Source organism: Vidua chalybeata, chromosome 19, assembly GCF_026979565.1.
Source record: "Vidua chalybeata isolate OUT-0048 chromosome 19, bVidCha1 merged haplotype, whole genome shotgun sequence".
NCBI classification, from domain to species: Eukaryota; Metazoa; Chordata; class Aves; order Passeriformes; family Viduidae; genus Vidua; species Vidua chalybeata.
The window spans coordinates 10,705,738-10,733,240 of NC_071548.1; the positions used below are offsets into that span (position 1 = coordinate 10,705,738).

General features: G+C 43.0%; 1 protein-coding gene and 1 long non-coding RNA gene across 4 annotated transcripts in view; one reads left to right on the plus strand and one right to left on the minus strand.

The window, feature by feature from the left end:
• Positions 1 to 27,503, minus strand: part of RAB11FIP4 (RAB11 family interacting protein 4) — a 118,526-nt gene that overhangs the window by 55,892 nt on the left and 35,131 nt on the right. For 2 of the 3 annotated variants that reach the window (XM_053960755.1, XM_053960756.1), the window contains exons 2-3: positions 26,279 to 26,366; positions 16,787 to 16,875 (exon numbers count right to left, since the gene is read on the minus strand). In XM_053960755.1, coding sequence (XP_053816730.1) covers positions 16,787 to 16,875; positions 26,279 to 26,366 — 177 coding nt within the window. Of the gene's footprint in view, positions 1 to 16,056; positions 16,173 to 16,786; positions 16,876 to 26,278; positions 26,367 to 27,503 lie in introns of those variants that run through there. The other variant, XM_053960759.1, reaches the window with a different exon arrangement.
• LOC128797857 (uncharacterized) lies at positions 16,258 to 20,831 on the plus strand. The gene is made up of 2 exons (XR_008434253.1): positions 16,258 to 16,363; positions 20,431 to 20,831. It is a non-coding gene; the product is annotated as an uncharacterized LOC128797857 (long non-coding RNA).

Sequence of the window (27,503 nt, forward strand, 5' to 3'; positions counted from 1 at the left end):
CACGAGGAACTTTTTGGGAGCAGAGCCTGCACATCATTCCTCCTTTCGTGTGTTCCACACAGCAAAGCTGGAGCACTCCTGAGATTGGCAGCAGCAGTTTTTATCGCCATGAAGACAGATAATGGAAAGCAAACAAGCCAAGGAAAATCAAACACACTCCAGCTCCTCAGAATGTTTGCAAGGCCATTCTCAAGCTGGTTTGGGCAAAGGTCTGATGATCTGGACACTGAAGGTGTAATCATGCAGCAAATACAGAGGCAGTTGCGTACAACTGAGCAATAAAAAACATGAGAAAATTGCTGCAATATGTCTGGGGTAAACCTGACTCCAGGACATGAACCCCTTTGTTAGGGTCACACAGCTTTGAAAAAATGGAAGATATTAAATTATCAGTGGGTCCACAGCCAACATCAAGATAGGTGTACATATGCTGTTCAAGCTGGACACTGATGTCTTAGGGATTAGTTTTATAGTGTTGACACAGATATTATGGGATATAGCTAGCAACAACCCAAATCACACACACCTAAATAATGTTTCCAGCCCAAGAGGCAGCTCTGCAAGTGGGAAACTGCCTTGTATTAGCTTTCACTGATTTCTTTCACATATGGGAATAGTGCTGAAGTATGAAATCATTTTTACACTGGTAAAGTCCCACGGATGAAGGTCTGTCTTGCTTTAATGAAACTCATAAAAAAGGCTATTTTTATGACACACTAAAGATTAATATTGTAAAGTTTCTGCTGCTCTTCCAAGTGTGGTTAAAATTTTTGAATGAGTATAAATTTTTGGCTGGATAGAATTTGGATTCATGCACGCACACACACAGTCAGGACACATCACAAACATCGGGAAACCCAACTAAACCAGAAGGGAATAAGCTGGAGGCAGAGGCGAAAAGCAATTTCAAGGTACACATGTTAAGCAATTGTAATTTTTATCTTTGCTGTCTTCCCTGGTTTACAAGTAAATCTCTACCATGGAGACATTCAGCACACTCTAATATACAACCCCATCTTTTAAGAGCATCCTGTATATTGATCCCCAAAGTATGGCTCAAGCTCATTATCTTATAATCTGCTAGGTTAGGAAGAGCTCCTGGGGAGCCAACATATGGATGTACTGTGAGCACATTATCAGCAGCTCAGCCCATTGCACTGAGCAGTGGAGCAGGGCACACTCTTTCCTTGTGGCCAATATGGTAATAATTAGGGCTGCTCTGTGGTTCAGTAGACTAAAAGATTTGACAGATTTTATTTATCCCAGGAGTAATTCAAAGAAGATGAAGGAGTTACACCAGGAGTCATGGCCCACTGTGCTCTTCTCCTTGAAACTCCTGCTTGAAAATACTAGTTATTTGCACACTGAAGTCTGGGCTACTAAATAGTAATTAGACAGCTACATGGGAAAGAATTACCTGATTGTGAGATGATTAATTAGTATGCTGTCAGATATGATTATCCTGGATCTAGGGAATATACCACATTTGTTCTTTGCTCCTTACAAGATGATGATGGCAACATAAAGCACTTCTGCCCTAAATCCCTGAATGAACAGCACAAGAGCACAGACAGTAGCAGTCAGTACTCAGGGCTTCAATGAAGGTAGGAATACGCAGGACGGACTGACACAGCTCTGTCCTGTCACGGTAGGTCAAAAACAGACAAGGAAACAGCTTCACAAAGACACCTGCACCATACCTCAAATGCACTCAATGCACCACTCCTGACATCAAGTGTGCAGCCTTACAGCAGGAGAGAAGCAATTTCTGACCACCTCTGTTTGGCAGTGTAGGCACCACGCTTCAAGACCATCAGCTCCAAATTTTAGCACTGCAAATTTTTTTCAGCCTTGTAAATTTTAAAAATGCCTGTAGGGACTGGAGGGTAAACAGCACATTCACCTGTGGCTCCTAAGACACCAGGGAAAGGCAGGAAGGCTGATGTGACAGGGAGAAGCAAGATTTCCAAAACTGGCTGCTTCTAGTGAAACACAGCCTGACCTAATCAATTGAACATGCCTTTTGTACAAGGGTGCAGCAAACTTATAATTCCACCCTTGTGCAGTTTTGTGAAGTAGATTTGACACCTACCAATCTCCCTAGACCAGCAGCTTCATAAACTAGTGCAGGTAAGCAAGACAGGCATGTGCCTTCAGCACCATCCAGAGCTTTGATCCTTTCCCTAGCTGAGGCAAAGGAGACCTGCTTTGCTCTGCCTTTCATTTGGGCAGGCTCTGCAGACAGAGGAACAAGGAAAAGCACTCTGGAAAATTATTAGCCTTTGAAATTCAGTATCAAATTCCACCTACATGCACAGAGGTACTGCTGTTACAGATGCCCAGACAGAAAAGCTGGCCCAGCAGACAGGGCACCAGCTGAGACCCAGGTACCTGCTCGCTCTTGATGATGGACGTCTTCTGTGACCTCAGTGGTATGCAGGCATCTGGCTTATCTGGAAACCAATCTGATTCTGCCCAACCTGGGCCTTATCCCTGAACAGCTCAATTTATCTTCAGACTTGGATGAATAACAATTTTCTAGCACCCAGAGAAGCTGCAACAGGAATTCATTAGAGCCTGTGAAGCACTTTGATAGTATAATAATGGAATAAGTATTGTAAATAGTTTTTATGCTAATTCCTTCATCTACATAACTCTGGCCTCAGCCACCAGGAATTTAACTGATATATGGGATGTGGAATAAATCCCTCTGAAGTTACAAGCCTCTGTACCGAGCTTGCAGATCATTTCCACATCTCTCCACCCATGTAGGGCCACCCCACAGTTGTCCCTGCAGGATAAGGGAAAGCAGCTGCTGTGAGATGATAATGAGTGATAGCCCCACTGCACTGGGAATTGTGCTGCTTCCCACAGCTTTGGCACCAGCCTTCGGGGGAAACAAGAAGGATGGCAACCCCTTTAAAATCCCCTAATGACTAAGGCCATGCCCACCCAGCTCTCTGGGATGGAGGTGCGTGGGCAGCTTTTCCTGGCTGGTCCATTTTTCCAGATGGGGTCTTCCCACTCCTGTAAGTAAACGTCATTAGCACTTCTCACCCTCCTGCTGGGCCAGCTCCTGGCAAATTCTTAATTCCAGATAAACCAAAGCATGCAGGTGCTTCAGAATCAGCCCCTTCAGAAGCATCAGGAATAAAGTCCCTGCGCATACTGGTGACACAAGGCGTCCCAGCCACCACCTCCCTGGGAGCCCCCAGCATTGCAGCCAGGGTTCTGAGCACACTGTGCTGAACTTTGCCTCTGTGTCACCCCTAAGCTAGACAGGTCCCAATTAACAACCTTGTGTGGGCCCAACCAGCTCTAGACAATATTTTCAAATGTGACCACTGTGAAAGAAAAAAAAATAGGTCAAAGGGATTATGCAGGGTGACTAATGATTGCTGCATGCTGGGCTGAAATGTGAAGTCTGACTGTGTTTTCAAAGGTGCATAATAATATGTCCTTGTCTGACCTGTGGTGCTGTTGACACTTTTTCTGAGTTGATGCCTCCTCACAAATCCCCATTAGGCTGGAAGCTTGAACACCCACCACGAGTGATGGCAGCTGAGTGAAAGAACTATCAAACTTTGCAGAACTCCCATTTAAGTTTCACTTAATTTCTTAAAAGCCAGGCAACAGAGGCAATTATTTAACAGTCAAGCGTTTTTGGAGTTGTTTGCTGAGGGATGTGGCTGCTGTTCTCAGACTTGGGGCAGGACATGTTCATTCCATGACAGTTCTCTGGACTTGGACAAGAGATAAAAGGAGGGCGCTACTCTGCTCAGTAGAGCTGGCAACTACAGTCAGGTGAATGTGCCCTGCCAGCCAGCTTGCCATCCAGACAGTCAGAACTTATAGTTTTATCCTTATTTTACTGATAGGGAGGACAGCATGGTATATTGAGGGCATGGTTCAGCTGCCGTTCCCAAAAATCTTGGGAGCTTTGTAGCAATAGGAAAAAGAATTCAGCTGTTTTCTCTCCTGGTCTTGTGTTTAGCATTAGAGTCCCTCCAAATACACCTTTCATTAACAGGGAAGTTAGAATTCATTTTTCTTGGCTGACAAATGTTCATTAGCTAAGTATTTGTATCAACTTCTCCATCCTGGTCACAGAAATATGTCCCTTTTTAGCTACAGAAATTGGAAGAAAAAGCAACTCAGCTATAGCTTAGCCAAACCTACAGTTCCCCACAGGAACTCTGGGGCAAGAAGTTCTGCAGCAGCCTGAGAGAATGACAGAAAGCAGCCTTTTGTTTCTATTATGGTCCCTTCACAGGCGCTAAGACTGTAAATATCAGCAGAGCGAAGTTTCCTTGACAAACACAGACATACCAGGAGAAACATAACCTCTGGTTCAGCTTCACTGTGAACAGGAACTGGGAAACATTTGGTGTCAGACAGCAAGGCCTTCACATGGGCTGTTGGCAGCCTGGCAAGAGCAGGGTGTGATGATGCCAGACTGGCTGCTGCTGGGCTGAGCCTGGAGCAGGGAACAGCAGGTGCAGATCTGCTGTAGGAGGCAAGACACCTTCAATTCATACAACATTTATTTCAGGATGCCTCAGGGAAAACTCCCAGCTTCAGCAGAAATGTACAGCTGCCCCATAAAGCTCACAAGTGTGGACAAGGCTGTGACAATATTAGCACTGTCCAGACCCTTCAGACTGATTTGCACCTTCTGGGTGATATTTGCATTTATAAAAGGCATGAGGAAGGGCAGCACCTAGGTACATCCCCTAGTTGCCTTTAGATTAGATCAGTTTTAATTCCCAGGTGATTCTACACTGGCCAAAGCACAGAAATTCCTTGCTATAGCAAGAGCAGAGGTCTGTGACTGAACAGGTATGGCCCAGGCAAGGCCATTCAATGGGGTCCCACTGAGGCATTGCTAAGTCCAGGCTTACAGAAGGCTTGAGCTCCTCACTCCTGAGGTACAGTACAGAATTCAGCAGAGGATCCACTTCTGCCCCATTGTTAGGTCTCTGCAATCACAGGCTGAGAAGAATAATTCTGTACAAATTCCGTGATTTAAATCAACCCCAAAGTGACTTTTTAAAGAAAAGCCTGCTGGAGCTAACAGTCTGATTGTTCCATAAATCAATTTCTTTCCCAAGTGTAAAATCTCCACTTGCTCATTTTGTGTCTTTCATCCTAATTAAATAGTGATGTGAAATAATCAGCAGTATTGTCAATGGCCTGGTGCTGCACAGATACTTCTGAATATACAATATTACAGGGAAATGAAGCTAATGAAGAAGATTCCCACCCAGCATCTGCACCATGACCTACAGTGCAGACTGGAAACATCCACTGAAAACCAAGACACCCCATGATTGTGGGCTGAGTCCAGCCAAGGGCCTGCAGTGCCCAGTGTTCTGTAAAGAACAGGTCATGGAAGGGGCCCTCCCTGTGCTAAATATGACCTTTCTTTACCATTTCAGCAGGGAGCAAAATACCTCTAGTTACCTTTCACATTCTATTTCCATAATCTGCTCAAATTAAAACACTGAACTACTCTTAAACACTGATCCCTGCCCTTGACATTCACCTCTCCCTTCTAATTAATCAGGTTCAGTATGGAAGTGTTCGGATGCCGTGAGAATAGAGGCAGTGAGCTGTCAGCACAGGGGAAACTTTCAGACCCCCTGAGTCATCCAAGAAGCAGTTACAGATGGTGAAGTGCCTCAGAAAGCAGGAAGGTGTGTGGTCCACGTGGTTCTTGTTACCCAGGGGCTCTCTGGAAGCCTTGGGAGTGCCAGGGCAGCCCCAGCCTCCTGGGAAGTGGGACGTGGTGCCTCCCCAAGCAGAACTGCACATGCCAGCCCCAGGGAGCCATGCTAACAGAGGTAAGAAGGGATGTCCTAACCCAGTCTGAACTCCTGGGAGGTTACTCAGGAGAGTCCTTCCTCTCTTGGGCATCAGTTCCCCCACAGGAAAGAAGACATTGCATAGGAAGGCGAGTCCTTGCACAATGCAAGCATCTAAGTCAAACTAAATATGACCATTTCACTCAGTAAATCTTGAAATACTCCTACTAGTGCTGGTTTCTTCCCTTTCCAACGTCCTCCTTCTAAAATGAAGTGATCCTGTGCTCCCAGGAGAGAGGCAAAGGAACACAAGACAGGCACTATAAAAATAAAATCAAGAGAGACTGTCTCTTCCTGTGAAGGTTTTTGATCTAGCAAGACTACACACAGGCTAGAGGAAAAGCATGTCCCTCAACAGTACAGCAAATAATGCCCTGGCTCTATGTCAGGAGACATCTGATGATTTTGTTTATGGGGCAAATTAGTGACCTTCAATAACTGCAGAGAAAGTGCTCCAGGACTTTTCCCAGCCCTAGGACCTTGTCTCATGAAGCACATGGGGCAGTGTTATTCACTACATTTCACTGCTAAAACTTCTCTTTGTAAACCAGCAGGGTATCAGTCACTCTTGGCAGGGTACCTTCTGCAATATCTGAGCACAAATTCCTTCCCCTTTGATTTGAGAACCATGACATGACACAGGATGTCTCCTGATGGCAGTATTTTGTCAGGGTGCAGTAATCTGAGAAGGCTTCCTCAGAGTTTCTTTATAGGCAAGGATTTGGACTAGAGAACAGCTGAACTCTGAATTTACTGCACAAAACTCCCTTTTATAATTCCCCATAATATCTTACCATTGCTTGGCAGTGAGACAAACAGAAACATTTAAGTGCAGTTTCAAAACACAGTGGAATGAGAAAGCTGATGATTTACTCTGCCACTTGTCTAACAGCTTCCCAGGTGACAAACCTGTGGCATCTCCCACAGCCAGATAACCCTGCAAAGTGTGATTCATAGTGGGATGGTTGTTGATCCTTGTGCTGAACAGTTCAGAGGAAAACAAATATCTGTGAAAGGCAATATTTATCTATTAGTCTCATAAAATATTCTGCACTACTGATTTCCATAAAAATCAGATCTCAGAGGTGCTGTGAAATACTGACTTCATTCATTATTCAGGTCTCCTCACTTTTTCACAATAATAACTAGTCTGTGAAATATTCTGAGGAGTGACAAGTCACTTTAAATTCTGAAACTATGAAAACCCAAAGAGAACCCTGTAGAAGGTGAAGCAGTAAGAGTTGGAAGGAGGGATATATATGGGTAAAGCTCCTACTGTAACAGTCTCAAAAGCTTACAAGGTGGGAAAAAAAACCTACCAAACAGCTCAGCAGGAACACAAGCTTGTTTCTCTCATGTTCTTAAATTGATTTTTATCATATAAGAATCTGACAAACAGTTCTTCATGGTTCTTCAATACCCTTCTCCATTCTGGACAGGTTCCCACCTTCCATGCACTAGGCCTTTGCATGACTGTGCCTTAGGGCATTGGAACCATATGGTCCATCTCCTGATGAAAGACACATGCCCCAGTTACTCACAAAAATGTTCCCCAACGGCATTAGCCTTCAAGGACACAATAATTAGAACTCATTGAAGAAACAAACACCAATAGTTTTTTCAATGCATACGGCAGTAATAAATGCAGAGCAGTTACAGATATAGGAAACTTCTTATGGAGAATATACAAAAATACACAAGGTTCTGTCTGGTGCTCTGTCACCAAAACAAGACAAACATCCTCTCTGTCAGTTGAAGAAAGTGTCAGCACAGTCAAGTCAGTTGAGAAGTTCCCTCCACTTTAAATGAGTTCAGATTTTGTTGGAGTGCTATGAATAAATTTCTACCATGGGCAAGACAATTTACCTAAGTATTGCACTATTCTATAAAAATGGGTAGCCAAAACTCTATGATGTATTTATGCCATATTTATGTATTTGCTGTACCTATCAAAGGGTGCAGAGCCTGCAAACTTCCTCTCCTCCAGTGATTATCCTGCTTGGCTCTAGTGGTGTTGCACAAACACACACTGAGAAAGCCTCTTCCCCAGACATTATGTAGAGAGACCAGAGACTGATGCCCAAAGCTAACAAATGGGCAGGATTCACACCAGGGCTGTCTCCTCACCGTCTCTCAGGCTCCACAGCTCAGGAAAAATCAAAACCTCTTGCAAAGTCAAGCAGTTTGTTATCACAGTCTTATTTAGACAGGCTGGCACAAGCTCCAAGGAATCACCCTTTTGATACCCCTTTTTTCCTTTATGGATTCCCTTTCCAAGCCCTTCCTAGCCCTGGTGCCTCAGACTGAGCTACCAGATCCACACTGTCAGCCCAAAACACTCATCAGCTTTTGTGTCAGCTCTGTATCAACACTGCCATGGTTATATTATTATTATTATTCCAACTTAAACTTCCCAGCAGCTTATCATAACCGAGTTCCAAAACAAGCCTGGGATCAGGGTGCACATCCACCCAAACAGGCTGCTCTGTCTCATGGCCTGCTCCCCAGCTGATGCTGGAGTCAGGTGGGCATTTACAGTAACAGCCTGGGTAAAAAGGTGAGCCAAATAGCAAGTTTGGCAAATTAAATCCTAATTAACATAGCCTCTCAGGGGCCTAATTAATCTTGCCTAGATTTTCGTAAACTCAGAAAATGTAACAATTCACAGTTTCTTTCCTATTTCTCATCTGTAGCTGTTGGAGCAAGGACAGTTTCACTCCACTTTAACCAGCACTGAAACTGGTTTAGGTTCTGCAAGGAAAGAAATGATCTCCCTGTTCCATGGAGCTTAGGATGAACCTCAGCAGCCTCTTGCTGGCATGTAATCGCTCAACAGAAGCTGCATTTCTCTGTATCCCATCCTAGACAGGGCCTCTGTGTCCCTGACTGAAAGAAGGTCAAATAGCCCATATCTCTTCTTAATTTTTAATCGCAATTTCATGCTGTTATTTCAGCTGCTGGAGGCAGTGTAGCACAAATCCCTCAGGAGTAATTCCTAGATACTCTCTTGTAGGCTGGCCTACTTTTTCTTCCTGTTCAGTTACAAATTGCTTCTGTGAGCCCAGATGTGTGACAATGCTGCCTCCACCCAGACAAAGACATTCTACACTGCAGCATGTTAAAAAAAAAAAAAAAATTAAAAAACACCTTTTGATTCTTCTCCAGTTTCTAAAAACAGACAGGATAATCAAGATCTCATTTTAGCTCTATCAGCCCAGCTGAGTACTGGTTTAATTTTAAACAGGTCTGTTGCCTCTGATGCAGGACATTGTCATGGTCCCCCTGTGGCACTTCTGACTGTGGCACTTTGCTGTGGCAGAGTCCCACAGCAGGACCAGGTCACAGCTGTGCCAGGAGAACCTGTGGGGACACCTGAGAGAGCAGGACAAAGGCCACGAGATTTTGTGGGGACTTTGGATGTGGCAAGAGCTGGGATTGACGTGAGAGACAAAGGACGTGGGAAAGGTGTCCTGGAGCTTTCGTAACTGGGAAAAGAATTCGGCAATTTCATGAACTGTCTGGGTCACTTTGGCAATTTATTTATCAATTTGGCAAGAATTTGGCAATTCTTGAGGCTACTGAAATAATGTATTTGAACCCTGAAATATTAGAACAGAGCAACAGCTGTGTGACAGAAATGACTCCTGTAAGATTTCACCTCCAGAAGAATGTTTTTATTTTAGTGGGAAAATTTCTAGCAGTATGTGCAGCTATTGTTTTGAAAAATGACAGAAGCTACCTTCAAAAAACAACACGGCTCTCAGGTTCATCAGAGAAGTTAAAAGGCAGAAAAGAAGCAGTCAGATCCTTTTTGTTTGCTTGTGCAATGAGGGATTTTGCTGGTTTTATCAGCTAGAACATCCCTCTGTGGTTGACTTTCTCTTTACAGTTTCATAGTAACCTGGAATCTTGGTTTTCTCAGCCACCTTTTACATGTTTACATAGAAATTTCTCCTTCTGAAAAAAAACCAACAACCAAACCCACAAACAAAAAAACAAAACAACAAATTTAAACCAATGTTATTTACTAAAAAAAACACCTATACTTCAATTTCATAGCCTTATCACTGTAAATATTCCAAGAAGAAAGACAATTGTGCATTGTCCTATAATCCTCCATAAATGAAGCAGAAATTTCCCCAAGCAGCAAAGAGAAATGATACAAAGTAGAATAAAAAATTAAGAAAAAAAACAAGAAAGAATGAACCAGTGTCAATTTATAAACTGGTAGACAAAGGTTTCCTTGTCATGCAAGTGTCAAGAAAGCCTGTGAATGCTGTGTGCCCTGCCCTCATACACCTATTTTTACAGATATTTTTTAATTTTTTTACAGACCTACTATTACAGATATTTTGGTATTCCCCAAAGGCTGTGTATCAGTCAGGACTTGTTCACCACCCTCTGACCAAGCAGTTGCATTTCTTTCATGGAAACACAGAGCAAGGCGAGTGCTGTCATAATATATCTTTGCTTTTGTTGCTAAGAATGCTGTACTCAGGACACACCACAAATGAAAGTGGACAGATTTTCAGTACATCAAACAAACGGCAAAAGGCACTAAACCACAAAGCCATACTTACCTGAAGGATTAAATCAATAGGGATGTGACTTCCTCAATAAAAGAGACCAACTTTTAGCTTTCAGTCATTACACAGCTTCTACCTAAAGACGATGCCACAGCCTAAATTGGTTTATCCAAGGATGGGAGGAATATTTTGCCATGGCAACTGACAATTTCATAAAAAAACACCCCCAAAACTGTGCTCTGTCAGAAAATCAGCAGATTAAAAGGTTGAAGATAATGACTCAGAAAGAAAATTCAGGTTGAGACAGAAAATGTCTATTAAATGGTTCTGGCAAAGAGAGGGGTGACAGGCTTCCAAATGGTAAAGCTCTGAATGCTATACAAAACTCTACCTGGGCCACAGAAAAGGAATGTTCAAAAAAATAAAAAGATATATAGGTAACAATAAGTGCACAAAATTACTTTGCTATGGATGCCTGGAAGCATGCTCCAGTTGGAGCTTCATCTGTGCTGCCGAGTCACAGCTGTGACGTCTGAACCAGGCAGTCACACTTCCCCCTGTCTCAAACCACCCAGCCAAATTTAGCCCTAAGAAACAGTACATTTTAACTCAGACACAACCCTGTGGGGAAGCAAACAATCTTTGGCCCCTTACTGGTTTATGCTTCTATTACAGGAGACCAATGGTTCACCTGCAAGAGCAGGTGCTTAAAATTTAAACCAGCTAACTGGCAGAATTTGTACAAAAACTCTGTCACAAATTCAGCCCAGATGCTGGATTCTCACAGGGCCCTACCTGAATCAACACTCTGCACTGAGATACTCCATTCTGAGGGCTGTGGCTTCTCTGCCAGGTCACCCCCCAGCCCTGCTGGCTTCAGAGTCTGGGGTTGCATTTGGGGTATTGTGCCAAGACCTGCACAGGAAAAGATTTCTCCAGCCTACAGGCTCTAAGATCTCAGAGTATTTTGTTGACCCAGCCCAGGAGAAAGTCAAAAACTCATATTTCTCTCTAAAGAAAATCCAAAACACATTTTGAGAATAAGAAGAATTATTTTTGACCAGGCCAGAGTGTATCCTTTCTTTTGAGTTATTTTATGTGTGTTTTATACCACAACTGAGCAAAAATGAGTCAGGGACAAAGTAATTTCCCCTTTAAAAATGTCAGTGTGTGATGTTCCACCAAATCAAAAATGCAAGCTGGTTTTAAAAAAGAAAATAATCTTCAATCTCTTTTATGGCTGTGTTTGGAGGAGTTGGCATTTATTTTGTTGAAAGGTGCCTGCCTTGCCCCAAGTGCAGAACTGCTCATTCTCAGTACAGCAGTTCTTCAGGGCAACATTTCAGAATCAGCTTGAGCAGCCAGAGAGGAGGTTATTTTTATGCAGGTATTTTGACCAAGGACAGTTATTTTTACATGTATGCACAAACCTAAAAAATAAAATTCAGAATATCACCAGGTGAAAGCAGGCAATTTCCATGTAAATGAATTCCAAATGGGGGCACACCATGCTCTTCATTGCTCTTGGTAATTGCTCACTGGGGGTTTCTCAGCAGTTGTAGTTAATGTTGCTTTTTGATGCTCAAAAAAAAAAAAAAAATAGGAAAAATGAACTGCTGAGAGTGCTGCCTGTAGAGGTTACAATAAATTTCTCAGTGGTGCAGACAGTGCACACTGCCTGTGTAAAATCCTGCCTAGGAACAGGTACTTTTTTTCTCTCTGTAACTGCATGGCTGTACTTTATAAAGCTTTTCTCCCACCGTACCCCTCCAGCAAGGATTCAGACAACAACCTTGGGAACAACCCCAGAGGTTGATCAGGGCCTAAGAAGTGTTTCTACCAATTTCAGGAGGGGCTGGGATCAATCCTGAGGCTGGGCCTCCCAAAAGGCCATCTCTAGAGATGCTGAACACACATATTTCTCAGGGGATGCAGCAGAAGCTGAGGGGAAGGAGAACCTGGCAGATTTAGGAGCACTAGATCTAAAACAGACTTCTGGATGTAACAGGTCCCATGGTCGAAGCAGGACACAGGAGCCCCCCAGCAGCTTGGCAAGGGGAGCAACTTGCAAACATGCACTGTGTGATCCCAGGGGGGCAGAAACACCCCAGGTCCCAAGCACAGGGAGGGAAATCTTCACACTGAGCATCTACAGGGCTGAAAAGACAATGAGAGCCAACAGTGACTGAGAGCGTGTGGGTGGTGGAGAGAACTGGAGGATGATAAGAAATGGGGAAAACGCTTCAGTTTGATGCATTTAATACTGCTTGTCCTTACCATACTGACTGGCTTCTTCTCTTGGCCACTGGTTGAAAAGGTATTTCCACCTTAACCACTTATGTGCTTTTTTTGTTAATATAGGACTGTCTCCACTATTGCTGCCACAGAAAGTGGAAGGAAACATGTATTTCACATTAAGATAGGCAACACCTGTGTTTGATGTTAGAAAAACACTATCAAGAAAAACCTTCTAACAAATGAGGTCAGTTATTCTCTCCAAGAACACTGGCAACTCAATGGTCAAGGTGGAGTCATTGCTTATAAACACAGAATGTATGAGATTAAAATTAAAAATATTCTGGTTACAGGCTCTCCTGCTACCTTCTTCCACAGCCTAGTGAAAAACCCATTTGTATCACAGTGTTTTCACAGTGCAGAAGGTCCCCTCTGCTCTGCCACAGGTGTCTGGAGATATCCTCAAGCAGCTAGTGGGGGAAAAAAGTTTTTTCAGAAGCTGGTGAGGGACTCCTAATTGATACTGAAAATATTTTCAAAGCAGCAGATCAGCCAGCAGTCCCAGCTCCATCCCAGAGGCAAACACAATTTATTTGTCATGTTTCAACAATTTTTCTGCTGTTCATACAGTGTAATTAATCACTTGGCAGGCAGGGGAACACACAGAGGACTGAAAAGACAGCTCATTCTTTGATATGCAGCGATCATTCTGTACTTTGGTAAGAGACAGATTCACTCTTATTTACAGATGGGAACAGAAAAAATGGTACGTGGTAACCAAATACAGCAGCAATTAATAAGAAACGAACAGCTTTGATTGAAACAAGGACCCTGCTATTATTGTTCCTTACAACATGCTCTTCCACTGGGTTTGCACTATGGCTTTTGGCCGTTGATTCCAGATGAAAAGGTAACAACTGACATGTAAAAATAGTCTGTCCCTTCACAAGGAACACTCAGAAGTGTCCTGCTAGCTGATAGTGAGAGGCTCTAAGATCTGTCACTCAACCCCCTCTTCTGCCACTTATTGGGGTGATCTAGATTCAGGCTCCCTTCAAATTTGAACAGCCAAAATACACCAGGTGAAGAGATGACAAAGGAGCTCCCATTCTGATTCCCATTTCCCTAAACTTAGGTGCTCAGACAGAAGAGCACCTAGACCCACACCACTACTTCTCAGGGCCTGCAATGCAAATCTTGGCCAGAGAGCTGCAGATGCAGCCAGCCTAATTCCCTGCAAGTCCTGTGGCTAGTGCTCCCAGCTGGCTGGGTGCCCGGGAAGGCCCAGAGCCAGCCATTTGGAAATACGAGACACAGGCACTCTGCTTTGTTTGAGCTGGCTCAGTCCGGGCCTGGCTTTTCACACACAAACTTCAGCTGTGGACTTTGTGTTGGTTACCATCTCCAAAAGGCTATCCAAGGGCTCTGAAGTGCTACTAGATGCCCGCCACAAAGCAAACTGGACTAGAGAGACTTTTGTCTCCCTTCAAACCAAAGCCAAAACAAGAGTTGAGGCCATAGCAGCAAACATTGGGAAAGGAATTTGGGATTGACAAATTGGCTTTGGCAGATTCTGAGTATTTCTATTACCTCTCTAAAGGCTGTGAGAGACAGAAATTATACTAATGAACAGCACTTGACTGAAGCAGTGCCTCAAATAGAGCACAATTCAGACTTTAACTTAAATCAACAGAGTCAACTCACAGACGGAGAAAAAAGGTTTATTTGTAGGTCCCAAAGCTGAAGGGCTCTAGAACTGCTATCTCCTAACTGCAATTCCATCCTCCTAAGTTTCTTTGGACCAGCTGTCTCTGGTCCAAAGAGAAGACACACTCTGCAGCCTGAATCACTGCTGATGGAAGTCAGTGGGACATCCTGTAGTAACCCCTAAAAGTTTCGTTCTTTATGTTCTGCATATCACAACAGCCTTGAGCTCAAAGGCAGAGCTCTCCATTTGCCTGTGATATCACTCACACAGCCTCTCAATACAGGTCATTAAGAACCTTCCATGGAATGGCCTTTACATTTTGAATTACATACACAATAGGATTTTTTTAACAAACTTTTCAGACATTAAAAGCTTGTCAGCTTTTGCTCTTTGTTTACACTGAAGAAAAACAAAAAGTAAAATCAGACCATTTAAAAAATGTCAAATTAAATACCCCAAGCTCCTGGTATCAGGAGGTTTTATATATCCCTTTAAATTAATTGCACTCGGTTTTAATTAAAGGCTGGAGGCTTGGCAGTTTCTTCTTCTCCATTTGACTCAACATATGCAAACAGCTGGACTAGTTGAGCACTTCACAGTGGCTTCTGCCACTTCATCCCACATCTTGGAATTACCTTTACCTCTTCAGTTTGATGCCTTTGGGCTTCAGAAAGCTACAATACAGGGAGAGGGCCCTTGGAAGGGGAAGGAAAAGTGAAAGCAGAGCAGAGGACAGAGGAAACTTCCCTTCAAGTCCTTCCTTTCGTGGAAGGAAGAATGCAGAGACAGCATAACAATGAACCAGCTCAGTACCTGCTTTTGTGTAAGCACAGCCCCTTGGGTGGAATAAAAAAGATGCATTCTGTTTTAAAGTTTCTATTTATACCATCATAACAGTTGTGTCCTTCTGCTGCCTGGGAATTTGAGTGCACCTGAGAATTAGAGAGACATGCAAAGGACGTACTGGGGTAAAAATCAGATTAGACACGCAACTTCCATTTGTGCCAATAGGAGCTGCCCATAAACTTGATTACAGCACCAGGAATTCACACTCATTAATGTCTGGGAGATGCAAGGACAGCTTATATGTTTTCCATATGTTCTTCTTTGGGAATGGGGAACAAACGAGGCTATCAAATGAATGATGATAGCCTCAAATCCACAGAATCACCTGACCCTCAGTTCTCCTCTGCTTCATCAGCTAGAAAATTCCAACTTCCTGCCATAGCACAGCATCCTTAAGGTGGGAGCAGAGGCTGTTCACGCCTTTTCCCAGTCTTTAGCTGACATCTAGCGAACAGTTTCCAAACTGCACCTGGAGGATCTGGAGATGGAACCAGCCCCTCTGGAGGGCAGTGGTGCAGAACAGCTGTGGGATAAGCATGGGATGTACAACAGTGCACACCATTCCCTGTCCCCTCCCCACCACGACAGCTCACGTGGCCTGGGCAGGTGTGGAAGGACCTGGTTCTGCTCCCAGGCTGCACAAATCCTGCACTGGCTCCATGAAAGTGGGCAAACACTGCTGCAGGACTCCACTGCAGTGGTGCCACCTCCTGCAGGGACCATGCAGGGGACTGGTGGCCATCAGGAGTGACCAGCAAGACTTCCAGCACAGCAGCATCAGATCAGCTCTTTCTGATCAGGGAGGGTCACCTTCTGCCCCCTCCCTCTCCCAGAGGCACAAATCCAGCACTCAAATAGGAAACTCAGCAGCTGTTACCAGGATTAGCAACTGCAATTCCAACCCTCAGGCTCTCCTGAAGGACGGATGGCAGAAGAGTTGCAGTTTGCAGGGTTTTGCAGGTTGTCTTCAAGAGCTCTGTGCAGCACATCTTTGCATGACAGCAGATGTGAAATCTCTAAGGAATACAGACCCAACTGTCACCTGCATTCTACGAGTGCCACAACCGGCCTGACACGTCTGCATAGCAACAGGGGAACATCGACTGTGTGCAGAGCCTGTTTGCATTTTATAGCCTCTATCAGCTACTGCAATCCAAGGAGTTTGGTTTATGGCATCTATTAAGGTAACCAAGCAACAGCATGGTGGTTATCTGTGTCATCAGTTACAAAAAACAGGGGTTTAGAAACAAGCAGAGTGGTGATGGGCACTGAGGTGCAGGAAATGTCTCTATTTTTTGTATGGACAGTGAAACCATTGTGTGTAACTGCAGCTCACCAGCACACTTAACACATCCTTCCTCAATACATGAGAATTGTCCTCACACTTCACTACCTGTGAAGGTAAAATGCTTTTCCTGTTGATTTCGTTATCATTTGCAGTCTGTAACACCACTGACACACAATCCTCCTCTGAATGCACGATGTTAACTGCACCTTTAATCTTTTCATGGGTGGAGGTGATAAAACATTTACAATGATCCAACTACACATCACCCCAGAGGCTTCCTCAGCCCACTAACATGAGCCAGAATTAGTGCTTCTCTTACCTGGTAATAGTAATCAACATATTGTGGCTGGTAGTGCTGGGGCTCAGAGTTTTCAGGAGACAGGACATCTTTTAGTAACTCTTCACAGCCTGGTAAAGAGAAAGAGAGGAAATGGTAAGGCCAAGAGCTTATCTTTCATTACATGGACAATGCAGGAAGAAACACTGGTTTCTAGCCAATCTGTATGCACAAAACCTTGAAAGGCAGCTTTGGAATTTATTTAAATAGGTGTTACACAACTCTGCCTTCAGAGTTCTGCCCAGCCCACATTCAACATGTGGAACTTGAAAAGTGCAATTATCTCAGCATGGATACACTAGCCTGCAATGAAACTGAAAGCTGAACATTGCTTGGCTTGGTAAACTACCCTGTGGGGTACAAACCCATAACCAAACCCAGGCTCTGGAGTCAAACACTGGATTTGCAGGCTTGGCATGAGCTACCAACTACTGCACATCAGTGTCAGAAGAAGCTGCTTCTTATTTTCTCTGGTCAAAATGACAAAGGGGCAATGCCTAAGTGTCACAAACCCCCCCTTCAAAAAAAGCTCTCTCACAGAGTGTTTCACAAGCAAATATCTATGCACTGCAACCAGAGATTTGAAGCTTGTGTGTTTGCTTTTGTTAACAACCACATCAAGAGCTGGAAAAATCAATGTTTGTGTTTCCCTTGGTCCTTTCTCTCATCTGAAAACCTGAGACAAATATAGAAACACTGAAATCACCAGATGCCTCGTTCCCTATTAATTACCAGTGACTCCACTTGGCAGGGTGAGCTGCAGAAGGCAGTAATGTCAGGCCAGGTTATTTTAGAGCACCCAGCTCACAGCCTTGGGCCCAGACTGTGTGAAACCTTCTCAGCATGTGTTGTGCACTATCCTACTGGAAGCTGCAATTGCCCAGCAGTCCCTTCCATCCCAGCATTAATGCAATATATTTGGCTGTGACATTACACATGGATACTGCTCCCAAAGCAGGTGAGCCAGAAGAAACAGGGTGATCTGAACAGGTTTATACCATTAGCTGAGCTTCTCACCTGGTTTTACATGAAGGAATAACATCTGTAGGGATGTTATGGTTATGGAGAGGAGTCCCTTGCAAAGGAAAGGAGTTACTTTAGAAACCAGAAAAAATGACCCGATGGAGAAGCCTAATAGGGGGACCACTGTGCTGTCCCTGTCTACCACACACAGGCACATGTCGAGGTAGCACCTGCTGAGTGGAGACATCATTAGACTTCAGAAATGGCACATGGACAAAGGCAGCAAGACTTTTTTCCTTTTTTCAGCTTCTGCAGCAAAGTGAGAGTCTCAGGTGGTACTGAGCAGATAAATGAGGATAAATGAAGCTGTTAAATACCCACTTTGCTGGAGAAGTTAGTGGGCAAGAATGTATGTTAGGGTCACTTCCCAAAGAGGAGTTTATCTGGGATTAACAATCAAAAATATAATCTACTGGCTGACAGAGGAAAGATGTTAAACTTGTTTGCCTGGAGAGAGCATCTTTCTACATAACTTGCTCTACCTGTAACTGTCACATTTCCCACCGAGCCATAATCCTTTTCTTCCCCTTGGTTTTAGCTTAAAGTGCTCTGTGCTTGCCCTAAGGTTATTTGCTAGTCCTCTCACAGAGGAAAATTCAATTTATTGTTTCTACCTTTTGACATTAACAACTAAAGCTTACTGCTCATCAAACTGCCTTGTGCCAGCACCCACTGTGAGACTCATCACAGGTATGAACTGCTTTGCTAAAAGGTCTCTTCGTGAGATGGAGCAACTACTCCTTAAAATTAGTTACCTCCAGCAAGAAAGGAAAATAAATACCAAGTGCTACACAGTAATGGATGCAGAGTAGTGTAATGAACAGGGCATGTTTTCAGTGTTCTAAAATTTCTCAACAACAATAGTTTACACCATAATTTCAAGCTTTACTTTCCTAATGCACTTGTGCTAACAACAGTGCTTCAGTGTTTTCCCAATTTTTTTTTTTTTTTTTTTTTTAGTGGGGAAAAGTCACAGAAGTTGTGGGTCTTCAAAAAAGGATTTAACTGCCCAAAACAAGGCTCTTAGAAATGTTTCTACCTTGCCTCCTTTCAAAAGGCCAGCCAGACTGGTCTGTTAGAGCTAGAGTCACAAACAGCTCTCAGACCTCCACGGTCTGAAAAGTAGAGTCTTGTGTGTCCCCTCTTTGCTGTTAATTTCTTATCTAAGATTACTACCGATCACATTCTTTCATTTCCCTTGTCCATTAGGGAGAAGCACGTCACGATAGCTCTTGGCCTGTCATTTATTCAGTAAAAACACTGGGGAGAAAAGCATTGCCTCCTTTGCATTCAACTGACTCAGTGCAGCCCTCACTGCTTCTTCACCAGAGCCACCTGACCCAGGCTTTTACAGCCTGATCCAGAACCTGGCCAAGCACCAAACTCATTTCCAGAACATCAGCAGCTGTTTGATCCAATTTGATTACCAAACTGCATAGCTGAAAATGGCAAACAAAGCCAAATCTTACTTTTATTGTAGTCACAGGCCAAATTTCCATCGGTGCTGGCAGATTCAGGGCATAAGTTCATCTGAGCCAGTCTCGTTCTGCAAAGGTGAGTTTTTAGTGGGGAGATGTCTGGGTGTGCAGCAGGCAGTATCCCCTGTGCACTGCTCTGCAGGCAAGCTGGCATGAGAGCCTGGCTCTCTTCATCCTCCTGGGAAGATCTGCATATCATTATACTCCATTAAAAAGGGAAGGAGAGAAGGAAATACTGAGAGACAGTTTTCCTCTGAGATTACTAAACCACATCACCGCTACCTTGCAGACATCTGAACCTGTTCCAACATCCAGCAAATGAATGAAAAAATAGCCACTGGCTTCAAGAATCTAAAGATTGTGCCACTTTTTTTATTCCTGTTAAGAACTCAGTTTTAAGACTAAGTTCTCTGTTCTTCTCTTTCCTGTGAGGACACAAATGAGAATCTCTTCACTCTGGAGGACTGATGCTGGTCTTTTCCTTGGACCACCCCAGTGCCAATACAATCTCACCTTTTGCTCCCCTCATCTAAATGTAATTTGAATTTTTCAGATACTCCAGGAGGGCTACACAATGGTGTAACATAAAGAGAGAACACTGGAGTGTCTCAAATGCTGTGCCATGTGTGCTCTTATTACCCAGGACATGTTCTTATTAGAACACACCCTGGCTTGCAGCCTGGGAAGCGCTGTGAGCTAAATTAGTGTGTCACAGTCCAGGTAGAAAACAACAACAAATCAAGGTTTACTCTGGCAAATCTCAATATGGAAATAGGAAGGTACTGGACAAAAATTCGTTCTTTGCTAGCAGAGCCACTCCTGAGCAGAACCCTGTGTGCTGAGGTCTGCAGAACTGCCGTGGTGGATATTTCAAGCTGTGCAGCACTGTGCACCTAAGGCTAGAATCTGTCCAAAAATAATCCATTGCAATGAAGCAAAGGAATAATTCCTGGCTACTTTAAGGACCTCTTGCACTAGAGATGTTCTATTATTGCTATAAATTCATTTTCCTGGAAAAGGTAGAACTGAAAGCCACTTACATGGCTGATTAGAGATACTTCATTTGGATGTCTACCTGTATCATAAGATATTAATGTGCTCGATGTTCTCTCTCTTTTGCTGCAGTTGGGAAAATTTCATCTACATTTCTGGGCAGCACTTGGCAAGAAGACCTAGCTGCACTGCAATAACAGTGAGGAAGCAGAGAGAGTAAGCCAGGACTAGCTCCAGGTCCTTGTGCACCCATTGCTGCAGCTCCACTGAAGGGTGCCCTTCATGGAGAAACACTGTGAAAGGCTGTGCTCGATGTAAATCACTGTGACGCAGACTGGCAGCAAGCTTGTGTCTGGAGAAAGGACTAAACAATCAGATCACAAAATGAGAGTGGCCAGAAGCTGCTGAATTTTCTTTCCTGGCTAAAGACACCTGATGAGCCAGCACAGAAGCAGCTTCTCTGTCCACTCAAGAGACTCTTTGAAACATGGATGTGTATGAGTTCTAGTTTAACAAAGCACTGAGTCACTCTAGTCTGGTCTGTCAAAATTATCTGAGTTAAAAATATTTATCCTAATACTACAAATGAAAAAGCAAACTCAATTCATTTGGCCAGAACAGGGTCATCTTCAGTCCTAAGCAAAAAGGATGAAAGTCATTTACAAGTCACTGAAGGGGAAGACATGAACCTTTTCAATTCACTCAGGTGCTAGCCATGATATCCCTTATGAGATAATTTTACAAATTTACAATCAGTTTTATTTAAAAATGGGTTTTCCACCCTAACAAACATTCAATTTGCAAACAGACATTCTGGCCACAAATGAACTCAATTTTAGCAAAGCTGTTTCCTGCAAATGCTCCAAGAAGGAGATTTAACCCATAACACATCAGACAATCTTCACAGGCAATTAAGCAATTTTAATGCTATAGGAAATCAAATCTGGTTACCTAATTGAATCTAGTTGGTTTTTGGCATTTCTCCTAACAGCAAGAGCTTTTTACCTTATCTGCCCTTGGATTTTAGTGGTATATTAGACTCATTTATGGTTTCAGGGTGTATTTAGTGAAATTTAGTTAAGTCTTAGAAAACTCTCAAGTACTTTCAGAAGTAGCAAATTTCAGTTCATTGAGCAGCTATAGGTAATTAATTCCAGGAGAGCTCAAGTCTGCACATTCAGTGATAGTCCTTGTCCCTGGAGCCATACCAAGCACCACCCCTGTCAGTTAAGTTATTCTTACCAGAATGGATAGATCCATCAGATCATCTCCAGTTACAGCCTCATTGAAGCCTGAGATCTGTAGCTATGAACCTAAAAGGGTTCATGTAGACTTTGGGGTTTTCTGATGTGCTTTACTGAAATTCCCATGCTGGTGCAGCTGTCCTGGTCCTAGATATTATAGGCAAATAAACTCCCTTTTACATGACTGCAACATGCCTATCTCTTAGTCCATGCTGGATCTTCAGGGCACAGCTGGTAAAACTCTTTTCTCAGCTATGGGACTGCAAATTAGATTTTATAATTAGTTGAAGGAGATGGCCAAAACTTGGCACTGGTTTTGTGAGAAATATAGTTTTATTCAGATACTCCAAGCAAACATAAAAGCTATTAAGAAAAAAAAACCTCCAGTGAAACAGAAGGCCAGAAATACTCTGCTTTAGAAAATGTTGTTTTGAAAAAACACCATCAAATTTCATTATTTCACAGTCCAAATAACCTGTCACAGTCTGAGCTAGCAGAACAGCCAACACCCCTTTTGCAACATTTCTTTGAAACTTTAGGTACATTTGTATTCTTGGAAGTTTCATTAAAAAGTGCTAGGAACTCATAGGGAAACAAATCTACTTTTTAACTTTTAGGTGCTTATATATAGCCTACTTCTAGAAGCTTTCCAACCAGCTACAGTAATTAGATGCATCAGGATCTAGGGAAGCAGAGAGATGGATTTTTGAAGGCACATAATGGTCTGTGTTACTATTTTGAAGATTCAAAGGTTGCTATTGCTGCAGGTGGGGAAGTGTATAAATTCACAGCTGTGCTTCTTCCACACTGTTAATGAATATGAAGGAGCTCCTACAACTCTCCATTTTCAAATTCCATAACCAAGCATAACTAAAACGTCCTTAAACTTCTACAAGATGAGGGAAAGAATCCCTTGCTCCTGGAGAACAACAGGCTGTATTATTTCATCTGAAAAAAATGATTCTGCTAAAGTACACAGATTCATAAATGCAGAAATACTCTGCTGACGTGGCTCAGTCTCTCCTGTTATAAAAGCCATGACCCTCCAAACACTACACAGAAGTCATGTTTTCATGGCTGAAATAAGCTATAAAGTCAGAATACATCTGCCTTTGTGTTTTCATTCTGTATTAATCTGTGTTCATACAGTACCCTCTTATCACTGTGAACTGTAACACCGAGGGCAGTAGGGGGAGCTCCCCATTTATTTGTCAGGGTTTGGGTAATTTTCAGCAGAATATCAAAGTAAAGAGGCTATTGGAAAGACAATAGAAATCTTAGAATACAAGGAACAGGTCAGACTCAATTAGAGCCTGGTTCTGCAAACATATCTGACTGTGGAACACACCAGCCTGCAGAGCACAGGGAATTAACAGCTCCACTCAAGCCTTTAAGTATTACAAGTGGCAGAAAATATTTACTGGATCAGTACTTTATAAATTCAGAACAGCAAAAACAGTCATTGGCTCTTGTGAGCAAACAGTAATGGTTCCCATGCTGACCCTGCTGAAATTAATGGGAATTCAGCCTTTGAGTGATATTCTGGCTGCTCTCAGTGTCTCTGAGCAGTGCCACAAAGCACTTAGGTAAGAGGCTACAGGTGTTATTTCATGGCAATTGCTCTACAGGCAGATTGTTATTAAAACCCTGCAGGCAGCAGATAGAGAGGGCAGCTTGAGCCCAAGTAAATCCTTCATACTCTGGCATTCCAATGAAATTGCTGCAAAGCTTTAAATTTGATGGCAAGCCTATCCCTGGCTCTGGCAAAGCCTAATTGCATGGGGAAAGCAGCCTGGACAGCAGGGACTCAGCACAGATGCAAAAGTAAAGTCCTTTAATCCACAAAAGACCAGCAAAAGAAGCAAAGCTTTCCATAAATAGCAAGCACCATACCAGTATTCTGTCCAGTATTCTACCCCAGAGACACAATGGGAAGGGGCTCCTTCAACACCTTCTGCCCTCTAGCATTATTTACCCCCACTTGAACAAACCTTCTCCACCACTTCCCAAGGTCTTACTGTCAGTGAGACTGCTCATCTTTACCCACAGCTCCTGCTACTCTGCAGCTGAAGGTAACTGACTGTTTTCCACCTGACAGTCGCAGCAGCTGCTGCAGAGGTACATGACCCATATGTCATGAGGTTTATGCAGCTCCAGGAGGAAACAAGGCTTCATGTCCATTTGTAGAGGAACACAACACTTCTCATGTGTACCATACAAGAGTAAACAATGCCCTGGTTTATGGAGAAGAGAGGCCAAGCTGCAGATTTTAGATCCAGGGGTAGGAGTTTCTCTATCAACCATTTACAGAGCATTAAACACTTAGATGTTTGGGATTTTTTCAAGTTCCAGTATTTAGCTTTTCACAGAAATCCAACTCTGGATATGCTCAAACCAACATCATCAGAGGTCAACTCTGATTTGAATCTGTTGCTCTTAGATGTCTCGAACTTCATGATTTAAATAAATTCAAGGCACTGAACCACCAAAAAAAACCTTGACACTGTATCACCTCTGTGCAGCAAACAATTTTGTCACCATACTATAAAGGCAAGCACCTTCAAGACAAATTAATTTAAAATCTCATAAATAAGAAATATAGTAAGGCATTAGGATTGTAAAGCTTGAATTTAAACATTTGGCTTCCACTGCTAAGAATAGCATAACTTCATACTCTGTTACTGAAAACCCCAGTGGATTTATAGTGGCATCTCATTTTGCTCTATTAATCTGACTGCCCCAAGCAATTGTAATAGGCTGAGATGTCAAAGAATCATATTTATAATCTGTTGCTGCCAAGACAAATTGCTTTTGTTTGATAATAAGCCTGCTACTTCCCTTGGGATGTGGCTGCACTAAAACAACATGGTGGAGGCTTTCCATTCTGAAAGACAGACATGCTCTTTCTGAACTTTAACATAACCAATTTAATTTTTAAGGGAAATATGGCAGATAGCCAAAGATAAATAAAATTTCCATGCTGTGAAGTGAACAATAGAAGCAGTTTTTCCAAAGAGATGCTGTGAAAACATGCAGCACCGTGTCTTATCAGAAATAAATACAGCTGCTGCTGCTTCGATGATAAACACTTAGCACTGAGTCGGTGTAAGTGTTGAAATGCTAATAATGTGCTAAGGAGCTCTAGGTGATGCTGCAGAACCGGGTGATTTCTCTGCAGCTGTATTCACAGATACATCCTAACAACCACCACACAAACGATTTGGACCCTACATGCTCCACACCTGGGCTTTAAGCTATTCATAAACTTGGAGTGCAAGGTACACCAGTTTGATCTGGTCACATCTTTGCAGGATTAAACCCTAGGATATGAACAAAAGAATTAGTTCCCACAAGGTGAGCAAGGATGAAAACCCCCAAGGCCTCATGATTCTGATAACTCAATGTTCTCATGCTGTCCCCACAGTAAAGGAGATGCAGCTGCCCACTCCATCACTGAGGGTACACGGACAAGGGCACAATTACCACAAAAGAGATGTTCTGAGTCATTTCTATCCCTTCCTGGTCATATTTTGTGCATTTGTGCAATCTTTAGACTGTGAATTACAGAAGACACCAGATGATTTACAGAGCTTGTGTCTTACTTAAACTAGAGCTCAGTTTGCTACAGCATTTTCTGCTGAAGGAAAACCCCAAGCAGTGACTTTAGGGTCTGTGCACAAATGTAATAACTTTCCTCCTGGGCTTTCTCTTGCCTTCTCTTCAAACGTATCAGCGTCACCTTGGACGGTGTCTCCAAGAACATTGATGAGAGCTGCTTCTCACTGTAATTTTACCTAATTATACTCTGTCTTTGGCTGCCATAAACTTTAATTAAAAGTACTGTGGTTTTATGTTTTTGCATCGTTATAGCTTCATAATAATCTCATCATAGCAGACTCTCCAGAAGCTTCTCCTGGAACCACACCATGATCACTGTGACATTCACCCTGTCCCTGAAGTGAAGCCTCTGGGCTATGACATCACTCCAACACTTTAGAAAGGACACACCACATGTCCAGAAAAGATTGATTATTTCACTATGGGAAGTTAGAAAAGCAATCAGCAGCAAATCAGCTGAAGTTCCTCCCCACTGTTTTTTTGTTGCCTTTAGGCTAAGCTCAAAAGCATAACCATGTCTGTGTCTTCTGCCAAGGACTGTTTCCTTGGAAAGGAGGTGGTTGGATCCATCTGATCTTAATCTTCCGGGTTTGCACTGCCAACCTGTAATTAAATTATTTCCTTCCAATACATGACCCTGCGTTCCCTAACAACATAAATTAATTATACCTTGCAGATACCTCAAGAGGAATATAATAGTCTTAAATTTCCTACTAGAGAACCGAAAGCCCAAGGGCTCCCTAACTCCCTGAGGTAAATCAGTGGCAGAACAAGATCAGAATCTGGAAGTATCAAACCTGGGCCCTGCCTGTTAACCACAAAGCTACTCTTCATTCTGCTGTATTTGTTTTTAAACCACAACACATTTATTCTGACAAAAAAAAGGCAGTAAACCAATGCCCAAGCACCTATGGGTGCAGGAACTCTAGCATTGCTCACCATTAATACACAAGATGCACAAAATGGAAAAATATCCTGGCTCTGCTCCCAGAGCTGCTCTACTGTCACTACAAATAACCACAGTTAAAAGAGAGGATGTCTTTGATCATTACATTTTCTGCAACCACAGAACCATTAGTGGAACTGAACTGGATTATTTTTCAGAAATATGCACATACCTTTGATAGCAAAAACTCCGTGACAGAAATCCTTAAAATTGATTCTTCCCAAATCATTCGGGTCCAAGTACTTTGCCAGTTTTTCCACCTAAAATAGAAGATGATAAAATATGTGTTGAGCTTGGTGTATCATCTGTTGCACTGACACAGTCTGTATCTTCTACAGAAGACTGCAAGTTGAAAAATACTCACACTGATCACTTGAACCAGACAATAAGTGGTTCTGCAAGGAGAAATCATGTCTTGTATGACCTTGGTGCTGACTAAGGCATGTGCTCTGACCAAAACTTCTTCAGCTGGGACTCATCAACCCTGTCCTATGGGGATCTCAAGAGCTTAATAAGGGCTGAATCTGTGAATTATCCTCTCACCATAGAGCAGGGTGCTAACAGAATCTCCTTCTCTGGGAGCTCTTGCCATGCATTCAGCTCAGGGGAACTTAAAACCTTAGTGGTTCGGCACCCCTCTTATCACAAGTTCTCAGAGAAGGAGAAAGAACAGACAAAGGGGCACAGTCTATAGCAGTCTCATTCCCTGAATAATCTAGATTATAGGAGAGAAAAAGCCACTGGGCACTTGGAATGAAACCAAACTTCCTTGACACAGCAGAGAATATAATTTTTGTATAGGAAAATTAACAGTAGAAAATATATTCATGTGATGAGAGAATGGTTGTGTCCAGTACACTGTGCAAACAAGCAATGTACTTACTCCTTACAATCTCAGCTTCACAGTTTAGCCTTTCTGATCATTATTCACCAATAGAATGAGATTATACTGAATTTAAACACAGCCACCAAATTAGCACTTGCCCCAAAAATGGTCTGGCAAATTTTTCAGGAGGGTTTTGGGATAGAGGAAGAAAAGCAGCCTAGACTGGAGAGGCTCTTGTGCTGTCTAGAAAAAAAAAGGAAAGGAGGAACAAATAGCTGAAGAAAAATAAAGCAGACCAGTCCAGAGAGGTGCACACCTGGACCCACAGCTGGCTCTGATCCACTCTGCTGGATCTTGTGTACATCTGCTTGTGTGCCAGTGCCTTTCCCTGTAGCACCTTGCAGGGACCCTCACTGTAAGAGCTCACAGACAGCTCCACACACCCCTGCCCTTGGCCTGGGCCCTCCAGCCAGCCAGGAGTTTGAACAAGCTGAGAGCAGGAACAGCAGGCGTGGAAGAGGCTACAGAATCCTGCTGCAGCACAATGTGTATGAGCTCAGATATGTCAGTC